The sequence below is a fragment of the Maylandia zebra genome, linkage group LG10, assembly GCF_041146795.1.
Source record: "Maylandia zebra isolate NMK-2024a linkage group LG10, Mzebra_GT3a, whole genome shotgun sequence".
Taxonomy (NCBI): Eukaryota; Metazoa; Chordata; class Actinopteri; order Cichliformes; family Cichlidae; genus Maylandia; species Maylandia zebra.
The window spans coordinates 22695843-22711529 of record NC_135176.1 but is presented as its reverse complement, the minus strand read 5'-3'; the positions used below and the strand labels follow the sequence as shown (position 1 = coordinate 22711529).

The window sequence follows — 15687 nt, the reverse complement described above, 5'->3', positions numbered from 1 at the left end:
ATCATCTGTGGTGGAGAGAACACTTACCAAATGCTACACATAATCAGAATCTGTAGTTCATTTCCCAACAGTTATCACTGTCAGTGAAAAAAAACACTGTTTCTAAAGATTCATATATAACAATAAAAAAAAATATTTTCTAGCTACTGAGCAGTAATGCAGATACAACTTCAAAGTTGTATCTTTTACTTTATTTTAAATTTGTATCCATTAGAAGAGGAGAATCGATGCTGAACTCAAATGCACACAATGCATGCAAATCTGCGTTATTGCATCACAAAGGATCTTCCCCTGTCATTCCTTCACAGTTATTTTGGAGTAAACAAAGGGTGTGTTAAAATCCATCCAGATGCATACGTGGCTCCATGTGAGCGTTGGTCACACAACCAAACCAAAGCTCTGCTGGTACACAAGGTGTCAGTGAGTCATGGCGATCTTTAAACACGTGTTGTTTATCTCATCTTTGATGCCGCTGATATTGAGCTACCCTTTCTACCCTCCAACATGCTATACTAAGGTGCTGAGCATGGCCCGGGACCTCACCCAGTGGGCAGCAGATTTGAAAAGGGACCCAGAGACTGTAAGTCAGCTTGGTAATTTTTTATTTTACTTTACACTTAAGTGGTATTTTATAACTATTCTAACTGTTTAAAAACTTGTAAATAATAAAGATTCTGTACTTTACATACATAATTGTATATTATTTCAGCTGGCTTTAGTGACACGAGAAACATAATTTCAAAGAAATCATGGAAAGTCAGGAAAGGTTGTAAAATCTGTGAGACTTGATAGCTGTCATTCTTTTCATCCAGAGTTACTGCATGGCACGCATGCCAAATCTCTACATTGATGTTCATGTAAGTATGTCTTTATTATTAAAAAAGAATAATAAAATGGCATGATTTTTGCCATATAACATTCCGAAAAGAAAATGTTTTCTGCGCTCTCCGTTCTGTCGATGATCTACACACATTGTTTTGAGTAATCTGGCTGTCCCTGCATTTTTGACGCTCACTTATGTGGTATTTTGACTCCAAACTTTAGCTGCAGTAAATCATGCGCAGGGACACTAATTGTTACTCATGACAGAATGGTTGTGTGATGTACAAAATGAGCACCTACCTCCAAATGGTGGAGGGCCTGCGACAGCGCCGCTGTGCTTACACCAGAGACGTAAGGAAGCTGGGTGTCACTATGCGACAGCTCTTCATCATCATGTCAGAGAGATGCCACGGGGTAAGACAAGACAAGCTGTCTAAATAAGTGTAAACTGTGCCATACTCAATCATATATCAGATATTAACATCCCATCTTGTGGGACTTAAGTGTGGTGTAGTGCATTTTTGCCTGGAAACTCTAGAAACGTCATAAAGTAAATTACAATTCATAGTTAAGATCAAACGTATAGCTCTGATTAAACCAGATTTTTATTGAATATGTAGTCACTGAGCTGCGTTTTAACTCACCCATGCACCTGATATAGTTTCATAAACTGAAAACAGGCTAACAGTGATGAGATGCATTCAAACTAACTGCTGTTTACTGGGTCACTCACTTGGTGATTTCGCAGGATTAAGCAGGGTTTATGATGCAGATTATGAATAACCTTCTGTGCTCTGTGAGCATTTGATCCCACTCACCTGATCTGTGATGTCAGACCCATCTGGGTCTGCTACTGGTGTCCTGACATGACTGATCTGCCCGTCTAGCCGAGGCCACAATGCCTCAGAGAAGGGTCAGAGTAAATTCACTTACATTAGAGAGAAAGGTAACCTTCTGCTGTGGCTTACATAAAGCATATACAAACATTATTTATCAAGTGAAAAACAAGTCACTGCTAAAATGTTCACACCTCCCTCACCGGTGTCCCATGGTGTGTTTTGTTTTCATAGGACTTGGTGTTCACAGCCTTTGACTGCTCTGCCCTGGAGCGCTGACATCCTGGATGCTGAAATATTTCAAGCTGCTCACCGAGAACGTTGATAGACAGCGAGAGTCTCAGTGGACATTCTTTATTTCTTCAAGTAATGACAGAAAAAAAAAAAACCTGGAAGACATGAGTATGAGATCACCTCAGTAAACCATATTGTGATTCTGATGTTATAAGCATGCATTCTCTTTGTAATGGCATTTATTACCAACTAGATGATAAAGCAAAATATTTTACAGAATAAGATGCATTATTTTTTTTAATATTACACAGGCTTCTTATAGAATGAATAGAGTCACATGTTTGGTTGATAGACAGTTGTTTGAATAAGTATGCAAAAACTTTTAATGCTGACTAATGAGTTAAACCCCTATGGAAGCAAATTAAAACTGAGCCTTCTGAGTACCTTTGATCTGCCAAATGTGATAAAAGACAGCATTCATTATATTTCTTGCAGGGGTTTTTTCACACACAGGGTGCCAGATAAGCATATTGCATAGTGCATAGTGGAGGTCATACTGACTGTATTAGGGCAGCGCTTAAGTAACAGTAACAGACAAGTAAAAGATCTGTCAGCCAAGACACTTCTATCTTGCTTTTGTCGTCTTTAAAAACATCTGTAATAGCCACAAACAAGCTACTAAATTGACGCTGAGGTGTGACTGTTCTGCTTTTATATGTTCCCAATGTGTAAAATGGACTTTGCAACACAATATAAGGTTTGGTATTAAAAGTAAGCTCCAGCATGATCCAGCAGTAAGCTTTATTGCATCTTACGATGGAAATATCACAGTAATTCTTTTGTGCCTTACATGTTTTAAATACAGTCAAAACTGGAACACATGACACGCAACAGTAAGGATTGTGAGGTATCTGCAACCGTCATTTTCATTTGCCATAGCAGGAAAATATCATTTGTGCCCCAGTAAGACAGTGCACCGGTCTTTTTCACTTCATAAGTCATTACATTTTTGAAACAAACATCCCTCTGTTTTATCTACTGTGTGAAACAAGCTGATTTATTCAGAACTGGTGATTTAGTTCTTATACTTTTAAGTATAAGACACATTTTCTTGTACCTAATATACAAGCTGGTATTCTAGGACATTCAGAGGGTTGATGTGACAGAAGAGGATGGGACAGGGCGAGATAGAGGCAGATGATCTGCTGTGGCAACCCCTAAAGGGAGCCGCTGAAAGAAGAAGATGCAAGCTGGCTTCCTAAGAATAGAAGTTAAATCAGTTGAGTTGTCCAAAAATGTATTCTCCTTATGTCTCTAGCCATGCAAATAAAAAAGAAGATGACTAGGTTTCAAGAGAGGTTTAATTTTTCAACATGATTCCAAATGCACTGCCATTGCAGTAAAAGCATACATGGATGGGAAAACACACAATGGTACACACATCAGTCATGGATTGGTCTCCCCAAAGCCCAAGCCTGAACATTATTGAAGCTGTGTGGGACAGAGAACAGAGCAGAAGAGAGCCAATATCCAAGGAAGAGCTTTGAATGTCCTGCGAGAAGCATGGAGAACTAATCCTGAAGACCATTTAAAGAAATTAGTAGAAAGTCTGGCTAAGAGAGTTCATGAATAAAATACTGACTTTTAAGCTTGTTAGAATTATACACACTCTGTTTTTGCCTTAAATATTGCATTTCCATGCATGTTTACACGTTTTTATATATATTACTTGTTTTATTTCTCACCGATATTTCAACACTCAAAGAAATTTTACAATACTCATACAATAATCTTTAAAACAATCTTACTCAGTTGTCATGGAAGGTCATTTTCAGAAACATAGATAACCTCCCTGATATTCTGTTTGATGTGGACGGCTGGCTGTGTGTCAGATTGCCACCTCCAAGTCCACCTCTTCTCTTTTTATCAGTGCCACCGTCTCCAAGCTTACATTATAACAGTTCACACTACCATGTTGTAAACATTGTCTTTCACACGATAATGTGAAGTCATGGAAAATGTGTCAGGTGATAGGATCTTCAGAGAAAATGAGATAATGGCAGTGAATTAGAGGTTGAAATAATAATAAATTACATTATTTTTCTTTTGGGAAAGGGCCCCACGGACACCACTTATATAATTACGTATTTATACAAATATCAGGATTGACGACAAGTCTCCTTGATAATATGTCCATCATGTGTGAATGGGTGAATGACTGAATGTAGTGTAAAGCGCTTTGGGGTCCTATGGACTAGAAAAGCGCTATACAAATGCAGGCCATTTACCATTACCATTACCATCATTTTCTTCATTCTCCCGACGTCAAATTTCCCACATACTACGCAGAAAAACAATGACTTTCCCACTAGAGGGCGGTGTGGCCTTGCTTTTTCAGTTGAGTGAAGTTTAACCAGCATGTAGCTTAACAGGAAATACAAACGAAAGTAAGAAGAAACCAGTGCATTTTCTTTTTGATATTGATTAATGAGCTTTAAAAACTGTAAACGAGCTGTAATAAAAAATCACCCAAATTTGTTTTCTTTTTTGCCCTTTAATGATATATTTTTAAAAAGCAAACAGAACACCTAAACAGGAGAACGAGAAGACAAAATCTGTATATAATGGTGTCCTAACTTCATGCATGCAGTCTAAATGTTCTTACAGGGGTTATACTTTGGTATACAGCACAGCTGTTGAAGTTGAAGGAGACGCCGCCGCTGTCAGAGAGCACGCCGAGCATCAACCCGGACATGAAGTCCTGTTTTACCGCCTCGACGCTGTATATCAACCGACTCGTTCTACCCAAGGAACTACATTTCCTACATTTCCATGTCGGCAGCGCGAGCGCTGTTCAGAAACGAGGTGGGGCTATTTTGAATCAACAAGTTGCCCAGCCAGACAGGCGAGCAGCAATTCCATCGTGTCTTCGTAGCAGCAGGTGGTCACCGCGCGCCCAGCACTTAACCACAGCCTGTTAATTGGATTACGCCAAGTTTCCACGACAGAGCCCACGGGCTGAAATGGACGGAATAGATTAACTTTTTCTTCTTTTTTTGTGAACCAGCCCAGTTCTCTTTTTCTTCTCTCAAGGACGCTGAAAGTGACGCTGTAAATTGGTAGATAAGACTTTCTTTTTAGCGGACTGCACGTTTCTGCGTGCCTAGTGCTCTCGTGCTCAAGACTGTTGACAGTTTTTGTTTTTTTTTTAATATATTTTTTTCTTTTTAAAGTTGAAGTTAGTACATTGTTAATAATGGCGTTCGGTAGATTCAGTAAACTATTTCGTCTACCCACCATGGATATGAAAAAGAAAGCCAAACAGTACGAGCACGTCAATCGGGACGTCAATCCCAACGACATTTGGGAAATTATTGGCGAGCTGGGCGACGGTGCTTTTGGAAAGGTCTACAAGGTAAGTGTGTTCTCAAAAGACACGAGGCACCTGTTGTCTGACAATGCTGTAGAACCCCAAGAACCCCATTTGTCCTCAAATGAAGTAGTCCTCTCGAAATGTTGATAAGTTGCCTGTTTGTGCTTATGAAAACTTCCTTGAATATCAAAAAGTTACTTAAGTTTACTCTGACAAAATGTAGTAAACGTCCTAATATATACTTTATACCAGTTTCATTTCAAATGGGTGTTTCTGTGTATTTTTCCCCCACCTGTCACACACTTTAAAGCCTTGCATCCTTTGGGTGTGGACTAGTTCCATTCACCTGTGGGTGCTGAACCATCCCAGCATTGCTGTAATATGACAGATATCTGAACTATGTTGCTGGTCAAGAGTTCTTATGTTAAACAGACCCATGCAGTCATTACATTAACTTTGGCTGTCATGTGAAAGTTTTGCTAAATATTTAGAATCAGCATGGGTGACTACTACTTCTGTGTGGCTCCTCGATGCACCTCTCTTCTTTTCTCTCTCAGGTCTGACCTCTCAGAACTTGTGTGAATGCAGTTGAAATTATGTATGCCATGTGGAGGATTTAGAAAAATGCCATGATGTGACTCCACTGTTGAGTCAGCCTGCAGGGACAGTGAAAGCACCTTAGCACCACCACCAGCAGCACCACCACCATCAGCACTTTGACTCAGTGGAGATATTTAATCTGGCTCTGTAAGACATTCACTGCCCTCTGCAACGCGGGGCACAGGCCTTCTGTGTCTACACAGCCCAGTGGAGCACAGTGAAGGTCTTTGACACATCAGGGGCCTCAGTGGAAGAAGTGATGCTTTAAGCAGAATTCTGCACTGAACAGAGAGCGCAGTCTTTTCAGAGGACCCCACCTTGTTTAGACTTTTCTTTTTTTTGTTTTTACTGGAAAGTTTACATACATGTGGGGAAATGGGTGTGAAGAGCACCATAATGCTCACTATTCCAGCAAAGCTATTGCCACGGATGCAATTTAATGAAAAGAAAATAGTAACATGGCGATCAAGTTATAGCTAGAAGTGAAGTTGCATAATTTATCTTAACAGTGAAGCATACTATGAAAACGCACAGTGCTTTGAGTTTTCTTCCTGAGATGCTAAGGCAGGGACCTGGTACAAGGTTCTTTAAATCTGAAGAAACCTTTAATAAGCTGCTGTTTATTACTCAGGTTTTAAGGATTACTCAGGTTTCTAAGTGCAGAAGTACACACAGTCCACTTCAGCTCCAAAGTGTTTAAAGCTAAAGCCAAATGAAAGTGGCTGGTACATCTAGTGTGATTAAGTGCTACTTAGACAACTGGCAAGCTTACAAAATGTAATGTCCCTTCCACACTATATTTGCCTGGGTTCCTGTTTCTCCTCCTTCAGTTGGTTGGAGGAGGACAGCTCCACACCTGCAGCTGTCAGATGGAGTGGAGGGAGGCAGAGCAAGAGCAGACGATGGCCAAGAGAGGAAACTGTGGGACTGCATCAGGAGACGGCTTCCTCTCGCTGCTCCCAAACCTCAGAATAATTGGCCCATCTGTGGGAGGGAAAGGCCTTGTGTGGTGAATTGTACATGCTTTCAGATGTTAGAAGTATTTGATAGAGCAGGCGTGAGGGAAGGAGGCTCTGTGTCCTGTCACTTGTGAGATCATCTACTTGTCAAACTGTTTGGGGGAGGGCAGGAGTCACAAAAAAGATGGCTGTTGATGTGCAATGGGCAGCAGGAGAAGAAAGTATAAATTTCATTTGTCGGACACCGCTGCTTGTAGAGCTTTTTTTGTTTTTGTTTCGGTCTTTGAGATTGAGGACAGATTTGTGTAATTGTGCAGTTTTGCTAGAGAGTACCGAGTGCTCCACACAGGCTGATTCTCCAAAGGTTAATGTCACCAGCAGGAGAATAACAACTCCCAGGCTTAAGGGTAGTGCTAAGGACAAATCAATCTATGTGTGTGCATGGCTGTAACCCAGGAACAGTGTGAAAGAAGGATCTCATAAAATGCAATATACTCCCCCAGTTATCGAATATATTCTTCCCTGTAGGTGAAAGTGTACTTTTCCATTATTGAAAGGCTGCTAGGAAAAAAAATATGACTGTCTATAAAACTTAAGCCTGTGTTTCTAACTTTTTTATTGCTGGAGATTGAGGGTCAAAATATTGTGCAAATATCTGTCATCCAAGTGCTATAAGTACAAGCGTGCACTTGTGTTGGTTGATACTTTGATGCATAAATTACCTGAATGCAGAATATTCATTTTGTTAATGAGTCTGAGTATCACAGGACGCTACAGATACAAACATGTACTCAAACATGCTGTTGTTTACACCTTCTGGTGCTCTGTTAATGAGGTTAAAGTATCACTGTCCAGCAGCAGTTAAATGGGATTATAGAGCAGCTAAATGGAAAGCCGATGTTTCTAACACTGCATTTATCACTCGAGGGCCAAACATATCTTTAACCTTAGAGCACATTTTACTTGTCAGTAAGTTAGTTTTGACCACAAAAAAAAATCTGTGTGCAATCAGTGCTACGTTTAGATTCAAATTGCAGTTAAATTTTATTAGCACTAGTTAAATGCTAAATTGGATTTTGATGCTTGTTATCAGTCTTTTACTTGCTGGTTTGTTTCGCAATGTAATGCACACATCCACAACACTGTGACACTTCTGTCTCCCTGTAGGCTTTTTTTTTTTTTTTTTTTTTTTATAAACCATCACTGGCTAATCAAGTTTCATATTCCACTTCCTGCAGATTCAGTGTGTCATAGGATGATGTCTTTGCTCTGTGCGTGTTTGCACTTGTTGGAAGGAGTCTTGCGCTTGTGTATGAAGGTGTTGTGGCTGCAAGTGAGGCATGAAACAATTGAGTTGTATAGCCCTTCTCACTAATTAATGAGCCACGTGCCACTGAGCACACTAGCCTGCTGCTGCTAGTGAAATGTTTCCATAGACACACACAGGCTTTAAGGTTACGCGCTGTCAAATTCCCTTTGTGGGATGAAAAGCGCAGTGAATCTTGTCCCTGTTGGTCTGACAGTGTGTTCAGCCTGGATGTTGTGTAGTAGAAAGTGTGTAGGTGGCCTCAACTATGGCAAAAACGAAACGAGTACGGTAGTCGGCCAAGTGTTTAGGCCACAGTACTTAATGTAACGGATCTGATCATCTTTGAAACTTTTAAAAAACTCTATTTATGCACATTAGGTTGGAGAAATGTGGTCATACACCGGGCCAAAATGTTGTGGGAAATCCTGGACTGGTTAAAGGCATAAAACAAGACATTTCTCTTCTATGTAGTTGTTTTGTAAGACTTGCAGAAAATCACTTAAAATATGATTACCATCTACTGTGAAGTCAAAGAGAAACTCACATGGTGAGTAGGAGGGGGCAAAGGTTGCAACTTCCTTTTTGTGAAGGAAAGCCGCAAGGTTCATATGAAATGCTCACAGTTATCAAGAGTGGCTCCAAGACGAATGTTTAAAAAGACTTCAGTGGCATTGTCGTCACTGCTCCCGAGAGCAGGGTTTCCCTGGGTCTAATCTCAGGGAGCAGCTGGGCCCACGGTGACTGATAAGAGCCCAGCTGGATGGGTGTGGGCTCAGAATGGTTGGAGTCCCTGTTATCCTCGTGATGACATTGTCATCGGCATTTACAAAAGCCGTGATCTGTGTTTCTAGTTGTAGGTGTGAGGTTAATGATCTACATGATAATTTCTGATATGTGTGAGTTCATACTCGGACAGCATTAGCAATCGAGAAAATGAAAGATTTAGAATTTTCAGTTATATCAGATTTTCTACATTTGTGTCACTTGTACACTTTTTCTGATTAATCTGGTAATCATGCAGTACTTGCCCGAGCTTGGTTTTGTGGTGTGCTTTAAATTCTTCTAGTCTGCACTCAGGAAGTTTGACTCCTTTGTCATGAAAGTCAAGGTTTGAAGGCCGGTGTATCACTGATTAAAGAATTAAGTGTTACAGGTTTTCTTCCAAGGCTGTCTGTGGTATTGTATGTTATAACTTCCTGCCTCCCTGACCTGCTTTGTTTTTGTGACTTTGGGGTTGAATTTGGGGCATGTTGCAATGTTGATCACAACTTTCACATCCTGAAAAGGCTCATTGCTTCATTGTTAGGCAGTTTTTGTACAAATTTGTTCCAGTCAGGTATCCTTTGCCCAGTAGTCCCAGTAGTAGTCTAAATTCATACATTTGTGCTGTCTTTACAGTCAGTGGTTTTGATAGAGGAGGAAGAGTCATGCTCTGGCGTTGAAAGAAGAAAATATGTCAAACAATCTTTGTTCTTCACTGATGCGTTTCGCTGTAAGAGCTTCTGGTATTTCACAATAGAGCCATAGCTACATTCATGTCTTTAATCTATTTTTTTAAGGTAGGGGTTAGCCATAATGATTGGGTTTGCAGAGCCATTCACATGTCTAGGTGAAAGGTAAGCACTGGCTACGCAGCCTTGAAACATTTTAGTCACTTTTCTTCTTCTCTTACTTTACTTTCTTCTTGAGATTAGACCCAGAGAAGCCCTGCTCTTAGGAGCAGTGACAACCACACTGAAGGCTTTTTATCATTCATCTTTACTGTCTTGGAACTTAAAAAACCTAATAAACAGTAGCAGTGGCAAATTAGTAATTTCCTTTCCTGTTAAAAATATGTCATGTGAGAGTTATAGGTATGCTTCCTTGTGCCTTTTTTTTTTTTTTTTTTGGAAGAACATTTTTACTATGTCACATGAATGCATCATATCCAGTAAATAAAAGATGATGACTACATTAGTTTTCATACTTTACTGGGTAACATACTTCCACATAAACCATTTATACTGTTGACCTTTACGCCCAATCAGTATTTTCTATTTTTTTTATCACAAAAAACACAATCCATTACTCCGTAGTGGTTTGTCAGTTTGGCCTAAAGTGTAGGGAGCTTGGGGATGGGGGGGCTCCAAGATAGTGGCTTGGGCCCTTCTCAAAAGCTGCGAACAACAACCTTTACCAAGAAGATAGGAGAGCTGGTGACTTGACTGGGTGGATGAATCCAGGCAAATGCACTATTCAGTCACTTCTACTTCCTATAAGGTCTAATTGCTGTACGCAAACAATAGCAAAAGGTGACTCAGACGAGCTTTAATTATTTTGATCAGCTCATTTCTTTCCCACCTTTAAGCGAGTGTCAAGCCCACTTTAGAAGCATTTGCTTTCTGATTCATACTGGAAATGTGAAGGTGGCAGAGGCAATAAAAAGGAAATTAGGACTACAAAAAGTGAGTCAAAGGCATCCCCAGCAGTAATGAAGAGGTGTGAGTTGTATATGTGAGCTAAGAACCACATTCTTGCTCGCAGACATGTGGGAAGGGCCTGTAGGGGCGAGGCGGTTCACAGGTTTATAAAGGGACAAAGGTCTACCGTGCACACATTCTCCTGAAGGGAGCTGTATGTGTTTAGTGCCTGTTCAGCCTGTAGGTGAGTGACCCCAGAGAAAGTTCTCTGTGTAATCAGTCACATAAGGTCACCTCGTCCCTTGACATGTCACTTAATTTTTTTAAATGTTCTTAACAATAACAAAGATACATTTTAAAAATGAGGAAAACGTTAATCTAAGTTTATTTTTAAGGTTGAGATTAGGGTTTTAGCTGCTGTATTATCCAGGCATGTGCTTTTGAATCAAAACATCCACATTAATCATTAATACTTTAGTCAACACAGGATATTTAACATTATTGCTTCCAGTCCTGATTAACTTTTGAAAAGACTGCCACACAAACACAGGAGACTGGAAGTGTGTGCTTTTGTATGTTTATGTTTACTTAGTCTATCAGTACTTACAGTATGTGTGGAGGTGGACACACAGGACAGTAACATCTGTCCTTGCCCCTTTTTAATTCTTTTGTCTAGCAGGAGCTTCAGAAAGTAGTATGGGGAAACTAAGTCAGGCAGGTTTGGCAGACACATTTTATATTTACAGCTTTGCATACAAAATGAGGAGGATGGACTGGGTTTATTGCACATGTGTTACATTAAGTAGACTGAAAACCATATGAGAGACTTAAATCACCTTCAGAAAGATGGGTACAGAGGCACTCTGATAGTAGGCTGGTGGATGATTGATTAAAAAAACATAAAGAAAATGAAAAGATGCAGAAGTAATGTTTTCTTTTCACAGTCTCTGAGATATTATTGATCTAAAGGTTGCCAGAAACTATTTTGATAGGGAAATAATAATTTTTCCAATCTGAATGCTAAGAATTTGATAGCAACAGGCTCACAAATGGTAACTCTGTTGCAATCTTTGGAGTTATGCAATGTTGGAGTAAATGAAATATTTTTTGGCAACTCTTTGGTTTTTAATAGACCAAATTAATCTGCAGATTAAATAATGGCAGTATTTAATTGCCCAACAGCCCAAATTATAAGTCTGTGGTCCAGGTTAATAACTCAGCATTCTGTAGTCTGTTAGTTGATGTGTGGTTTAATCAGATATTTTCAGAATTTACAAAATTCAAAGTGAACAAATGCTTAGGCCGTCTGTTGAAATGCCACAAGAGCAAATGGTAAAACGGACAGAGAGCTTTGAACCATGAGGACAGACAAGAAACAAGTTCTTTAGGTAGAAACCATGGAAACCAGACCAAAACAAAGCCTAAGACATTTGTTCTCCTCTGGAGTAGAGTCAGAGGAAGTAAAGAGTCATCGGGTTTGAAACAGTGTTGTCTCGTGGGATGGCAACGGCTACAGTATCAAGTTGACTATATTTCTTCTCCTTAAGGGGTTGTGGGTGTGCCGTCGTTATGTAATAAATTAGATATTTATGTTTTCAATAAAGCGTGATATTTTTCCCTATTCAACTTTAACATCTGGTGCCCGAGTATGCTTTTTAAAAAGTGGAGGAACTTTAGTTATGTCATGAGTGAACATGTTAAGAATGCTGTAGGTGGCCCCTGGGCCAGCTGATATCAGTGTGTGTGTCATCTGCTCTATAACAGATGAGTTGTGTAGGAGTTGCAAGTTGGAAAACTGTTACAAGTTAGAAAATGTTGTCATATTTCTTGCATAAAGTGCAAAAAAAGGTACAATCCTTCTTATATGGGATGATGTGGTGGAAAACATTTTCAATTTTTTAGTTGGGTGCAATAAGCACATTACCATTTATACACCAAAACGTGCACATATGACTGCGTACACTTGTGCACTGATGTGGTGCTAGTTTCCAGAAATTCAGCTTGTCCTTTGAGATTTGATGTTTGTTCCTTTTAGTGGAATGTATACAGATGGTAAGGTGCATATATAAACACGTTTGTGTTTATATACCATGCTTGAGGATCCTCATTGACGTAATGCATTCCTCACTCCACACAAAAAGGACCACATAACTGCAGGACACTCACTTCTCTCAGTCTGCCCATTGAGTCTACCCCCAACCAGCTGAAGCCCAGAGGCACATTCCTCTGCCTTGCTCCCACTGAGATGTAAAGGGGTGTGTATGTGCGTGCGTGCATGCCCGCATGTGTGCATGAGAGACGGGCCTTTCTGAGCAGAGTCTGTCTGATGTATGATTTTATTTTTTATTTTTTAATTAAACGATTGATATGGATATTCGACTTAAACATTAAATGTTTCAATGTATTCGTCAATATTTGTATTCTTTTTCTTTCAAACACATAAAAACTCCACCGACTCCCCTAACATTTGTCATGTTTAGCTATTTGCTCACTCGGTTATGCTTTGCCCAACTGTTCTTGTCTACCCTGTTGTCGTGTTTGCGATATTGTTGTGTGTTGGGATATTCCAAACACATATTCCATTTGTGTTGCCAACAGGGAAGTTGCAAATATCTGAAAAAAGGAAATATTGGAATTTTAAATATCCCAACATGGGTAATAGTTGGACTAGATGGATTAAAAAAATGCTTAAGGAGTGTGTAAGTTTAACCTTTCTCTGAATCATTTTACTTTACACTCTACTAGTAACTAGAACTCCAATAAACCTTCTGGAATTCAAGTTACCTTTTACTTAACAAGGAAGGCAGGTCTGACAAGGAAGAATTGTACTAAATGAGAATAAAATATCTTGTTTCGAATTTCTTAAGTGTCTGGAGAGTTTCATTTTGTACAAGGAAGTTAAGAACTTAAAAAAAAAAAATCTGTTGTACTAAAAATAAGGTTACCCACACAGTGTTGACTGTGTGTGTCAGATGTGCTTTCCACAGACATGTAGTTGGAATTGTTAGCTTGTCAAAACATGCATTTCTTTGGAAATCTGACCCCAGATGGTGACTTTGTTGAAGCTGATACAGCGCTATTGCAGAGAGCTGTAATGTTAGCAAAGCAGTTGCAAGAGTTTGGTGTCTGTGTTTACTGTTGAGACTTGTTAACAGACTGATTGTTTGATGGCAAGAGATCGCATCCTGTTGAGTCACACTTTAGGTTAATCTGCTGGTGAAAGTTTAACTTCTCCGGAGCTCTGTTAGGTAAACGCGCATAGTCCAAGGAGTACTGCGATGAGGATGTGTCGCTGTGAACCTCATGTGTTTGTTCAGATGTTTTCCCACAGCCTCTGTAAACCATGAAGGATTCAGATACCAGACTTAATATAGTCTGTTTCTGCAGGCCCCACTGGGTGGATGTAGACCACAACAGGGTCCAGATTTCACCAGGATAGGCAGTTGTTTCTTTTTCTTTGTTTTTTCCTTATTTAGTCATAAAATCAAACACTTGTGCTCATTATATGCACATGCATTGACCATATTAATCAGACAACATTCATGATCGTGATGAAACCATCACTTCCTAGATATTAGATTTTTACAGCAAAGAAATTGAATTGATATTTTTTTAGGGCAGGTTTAAATGAGGTGTAGCAGATGACCCCGCCTTTAGCTATTTGTTGTTGACTTCACTTTAAGTCTTCATTTGTCTCCAGTTGAACACTAACAATGATTGGAGTGAATATTTACTTCTGACTGTAGAAACACATTGAAAAAAGCCTGCCTCATACACGAGAGAGCGTCATGTGTTTGATGCTGTTTGAGTCACTCTACCGTTTGAATGTTTTGTTGCTTTATTTTCTTCTCTTTACCACTCAGAGCGATGAGGAATTCTTTGTCTATGCGTGTGATGGGTTTGGCTAAAGTGGCATTTTCTTCTTTTCAGTTCCTCTGACTCTTCAGTTGCTCAGGGGAGGGTGTGGAGCTTCCTTTCCAGTTTTGCCTGTAAATGTTAGTCAGCATTTTAATTGCTGTCGTGTGGATCTTGGAGTGTCTTCTTCCGTTTGGCTACAGCATGGACAATAAAGTCCAGCACAGATTGTGATCAAAGTTATCTCTTTTGAACAAACTAAGACTTGAGACTCTTGGTGCCAGATAAACTATGCAGGGCACGTTACCATGATTCCCCAGTGCATTGATGGGAGTGGAAAGTTACGTACTAATTTATAAATGCAGCTAGTTCATTTAAAAAGATTATTAATGCAGTCTACCAAGAGCAGAGCAAATTAGTTTTGCCAAAAATGAGCAGACTTGACAAGGTAGTGAGTAAGATAATATAGTGTATGCTCAGGTTTTACACATGTGTTTCTCTCTGGAAACTGTAATTCAAATAAAAGAGAGGCAACTGGAGAAGGAGAATCAATATGTTTTTGATATAAGAAACTCTACTGTTAGAATTCGCTGTTGAGCATCTCATCTTATCTCTGCATAAAACTGACAACTCAGGTGGAGTCCAGCATTTATCCAAAGGAGGGTTATAAAAATGGTAAATGGCCTGTATTTGTATAGCGCTTTTCTAGTCCCTAAGGACCCCAAAGCGCTTTACACATCCAGTCATCCACCCATTCACACACACATTCACACACTGGTGATGGCAAGCTGCATTGTAGCCACAGCCACCCTGGGCCCCACTGACAGAGGCGAGGCTGCCGGACACTGGCGCCACCGGGCCCTCTGACCACCACCAGTAGGCAACGGGTGAAGTGTCTTGCCCAAGGACACAACGACTGAGACCGTCCAAGCCAAACCTCATTTATCATTAGATGTTCCTGTGCTGTGTGCCTAATCTCAGGCATTGTTCTGTCTCTAGAAACTCAGAGTGAGAACTCATTGAGAGACTCATTTAAGGACGGAGCTAATGCTTTAGCTCCGAGCTTTGAGCCATCCATCTTTGTCAATTATGAGCTCATTTTGATAATTTCACCGCCTGACATTCCAAATAAATTACCACTCTTACGGGAAACTATCACAGTCACATGAGGCTCAAAATGAGATGCGCCCCTAGCACATTTTACTGTAAATTGCACGTTGCAAAATTCACATTTGTATGATTTTAAGTACTGTGGAAAATGTACAGAATCATCTACCAACACATTTTGTATTAATTATGG

General features: G+C 39.8%; 2 protein-coding genes across 2 annotated transcripts in view; both read left to right on the top strand.

Annotated features, from left to right (window-relative positions):
• Positions 1-387: 387 nt before the first annotated feature.
• On the top strand, positions 388-2679 carry cytl1 (cytokine like 1). Its single transcript, XM_004561724.3, has 4 exons — positions 388-580; positions 813-857; positions 1090-1236; positions 1893-2679. Exons 1-4 carry the CDS (start codon positions 428-430, stop codon positions 1935-1937), a joined length of 390 nt encoding a protein of 129 aa, XP_004561781.3. The 5' UTR covers positions 388-427; the 3' UTR covers positions 1938-2679.
• Positions 2680-4768: 2089 nt separating this feature from the next.
• stk10 (serine/threonine kinase 10) overlaps positions 4769-15687 on the top strand; it is a 37624-nt gene continuing 26705 nt past the window's right edge. The window contains exon 1 of the mRNA XM_014414217.3: positions 4769-5307. Coding sequence (XP_014269703.2) covers positions 5149-5307 — 159 coding nt within the window. The 5' untranslated portion in view covers positions 4769-5148. The remainder of the gene's footprint in view (positions 5308-15687) is intronic.

Coding starts and splice junctions, on each gene's coding strand:
- cytl1 (XM_004561724.3), top strand. CDS start 428: ATGGCGATCTTTAAACACGTGTTGTTTATCTCATCTTTGATGCCGCTG. Junction 858..1,089: donor ATCTCTACATTGATGTTCAT/GTAAGTATGTCT, acceptor TACTCATGACAG/AATGGTTGTGTGATGTACAA. Junction 1,237..1,892: donor TGTCAGAGAGATGCCACGGG/GTAAGACAAGAC, acceptor TTGTTTTCATAG/GACTTGGTGTTCACAGCCTT.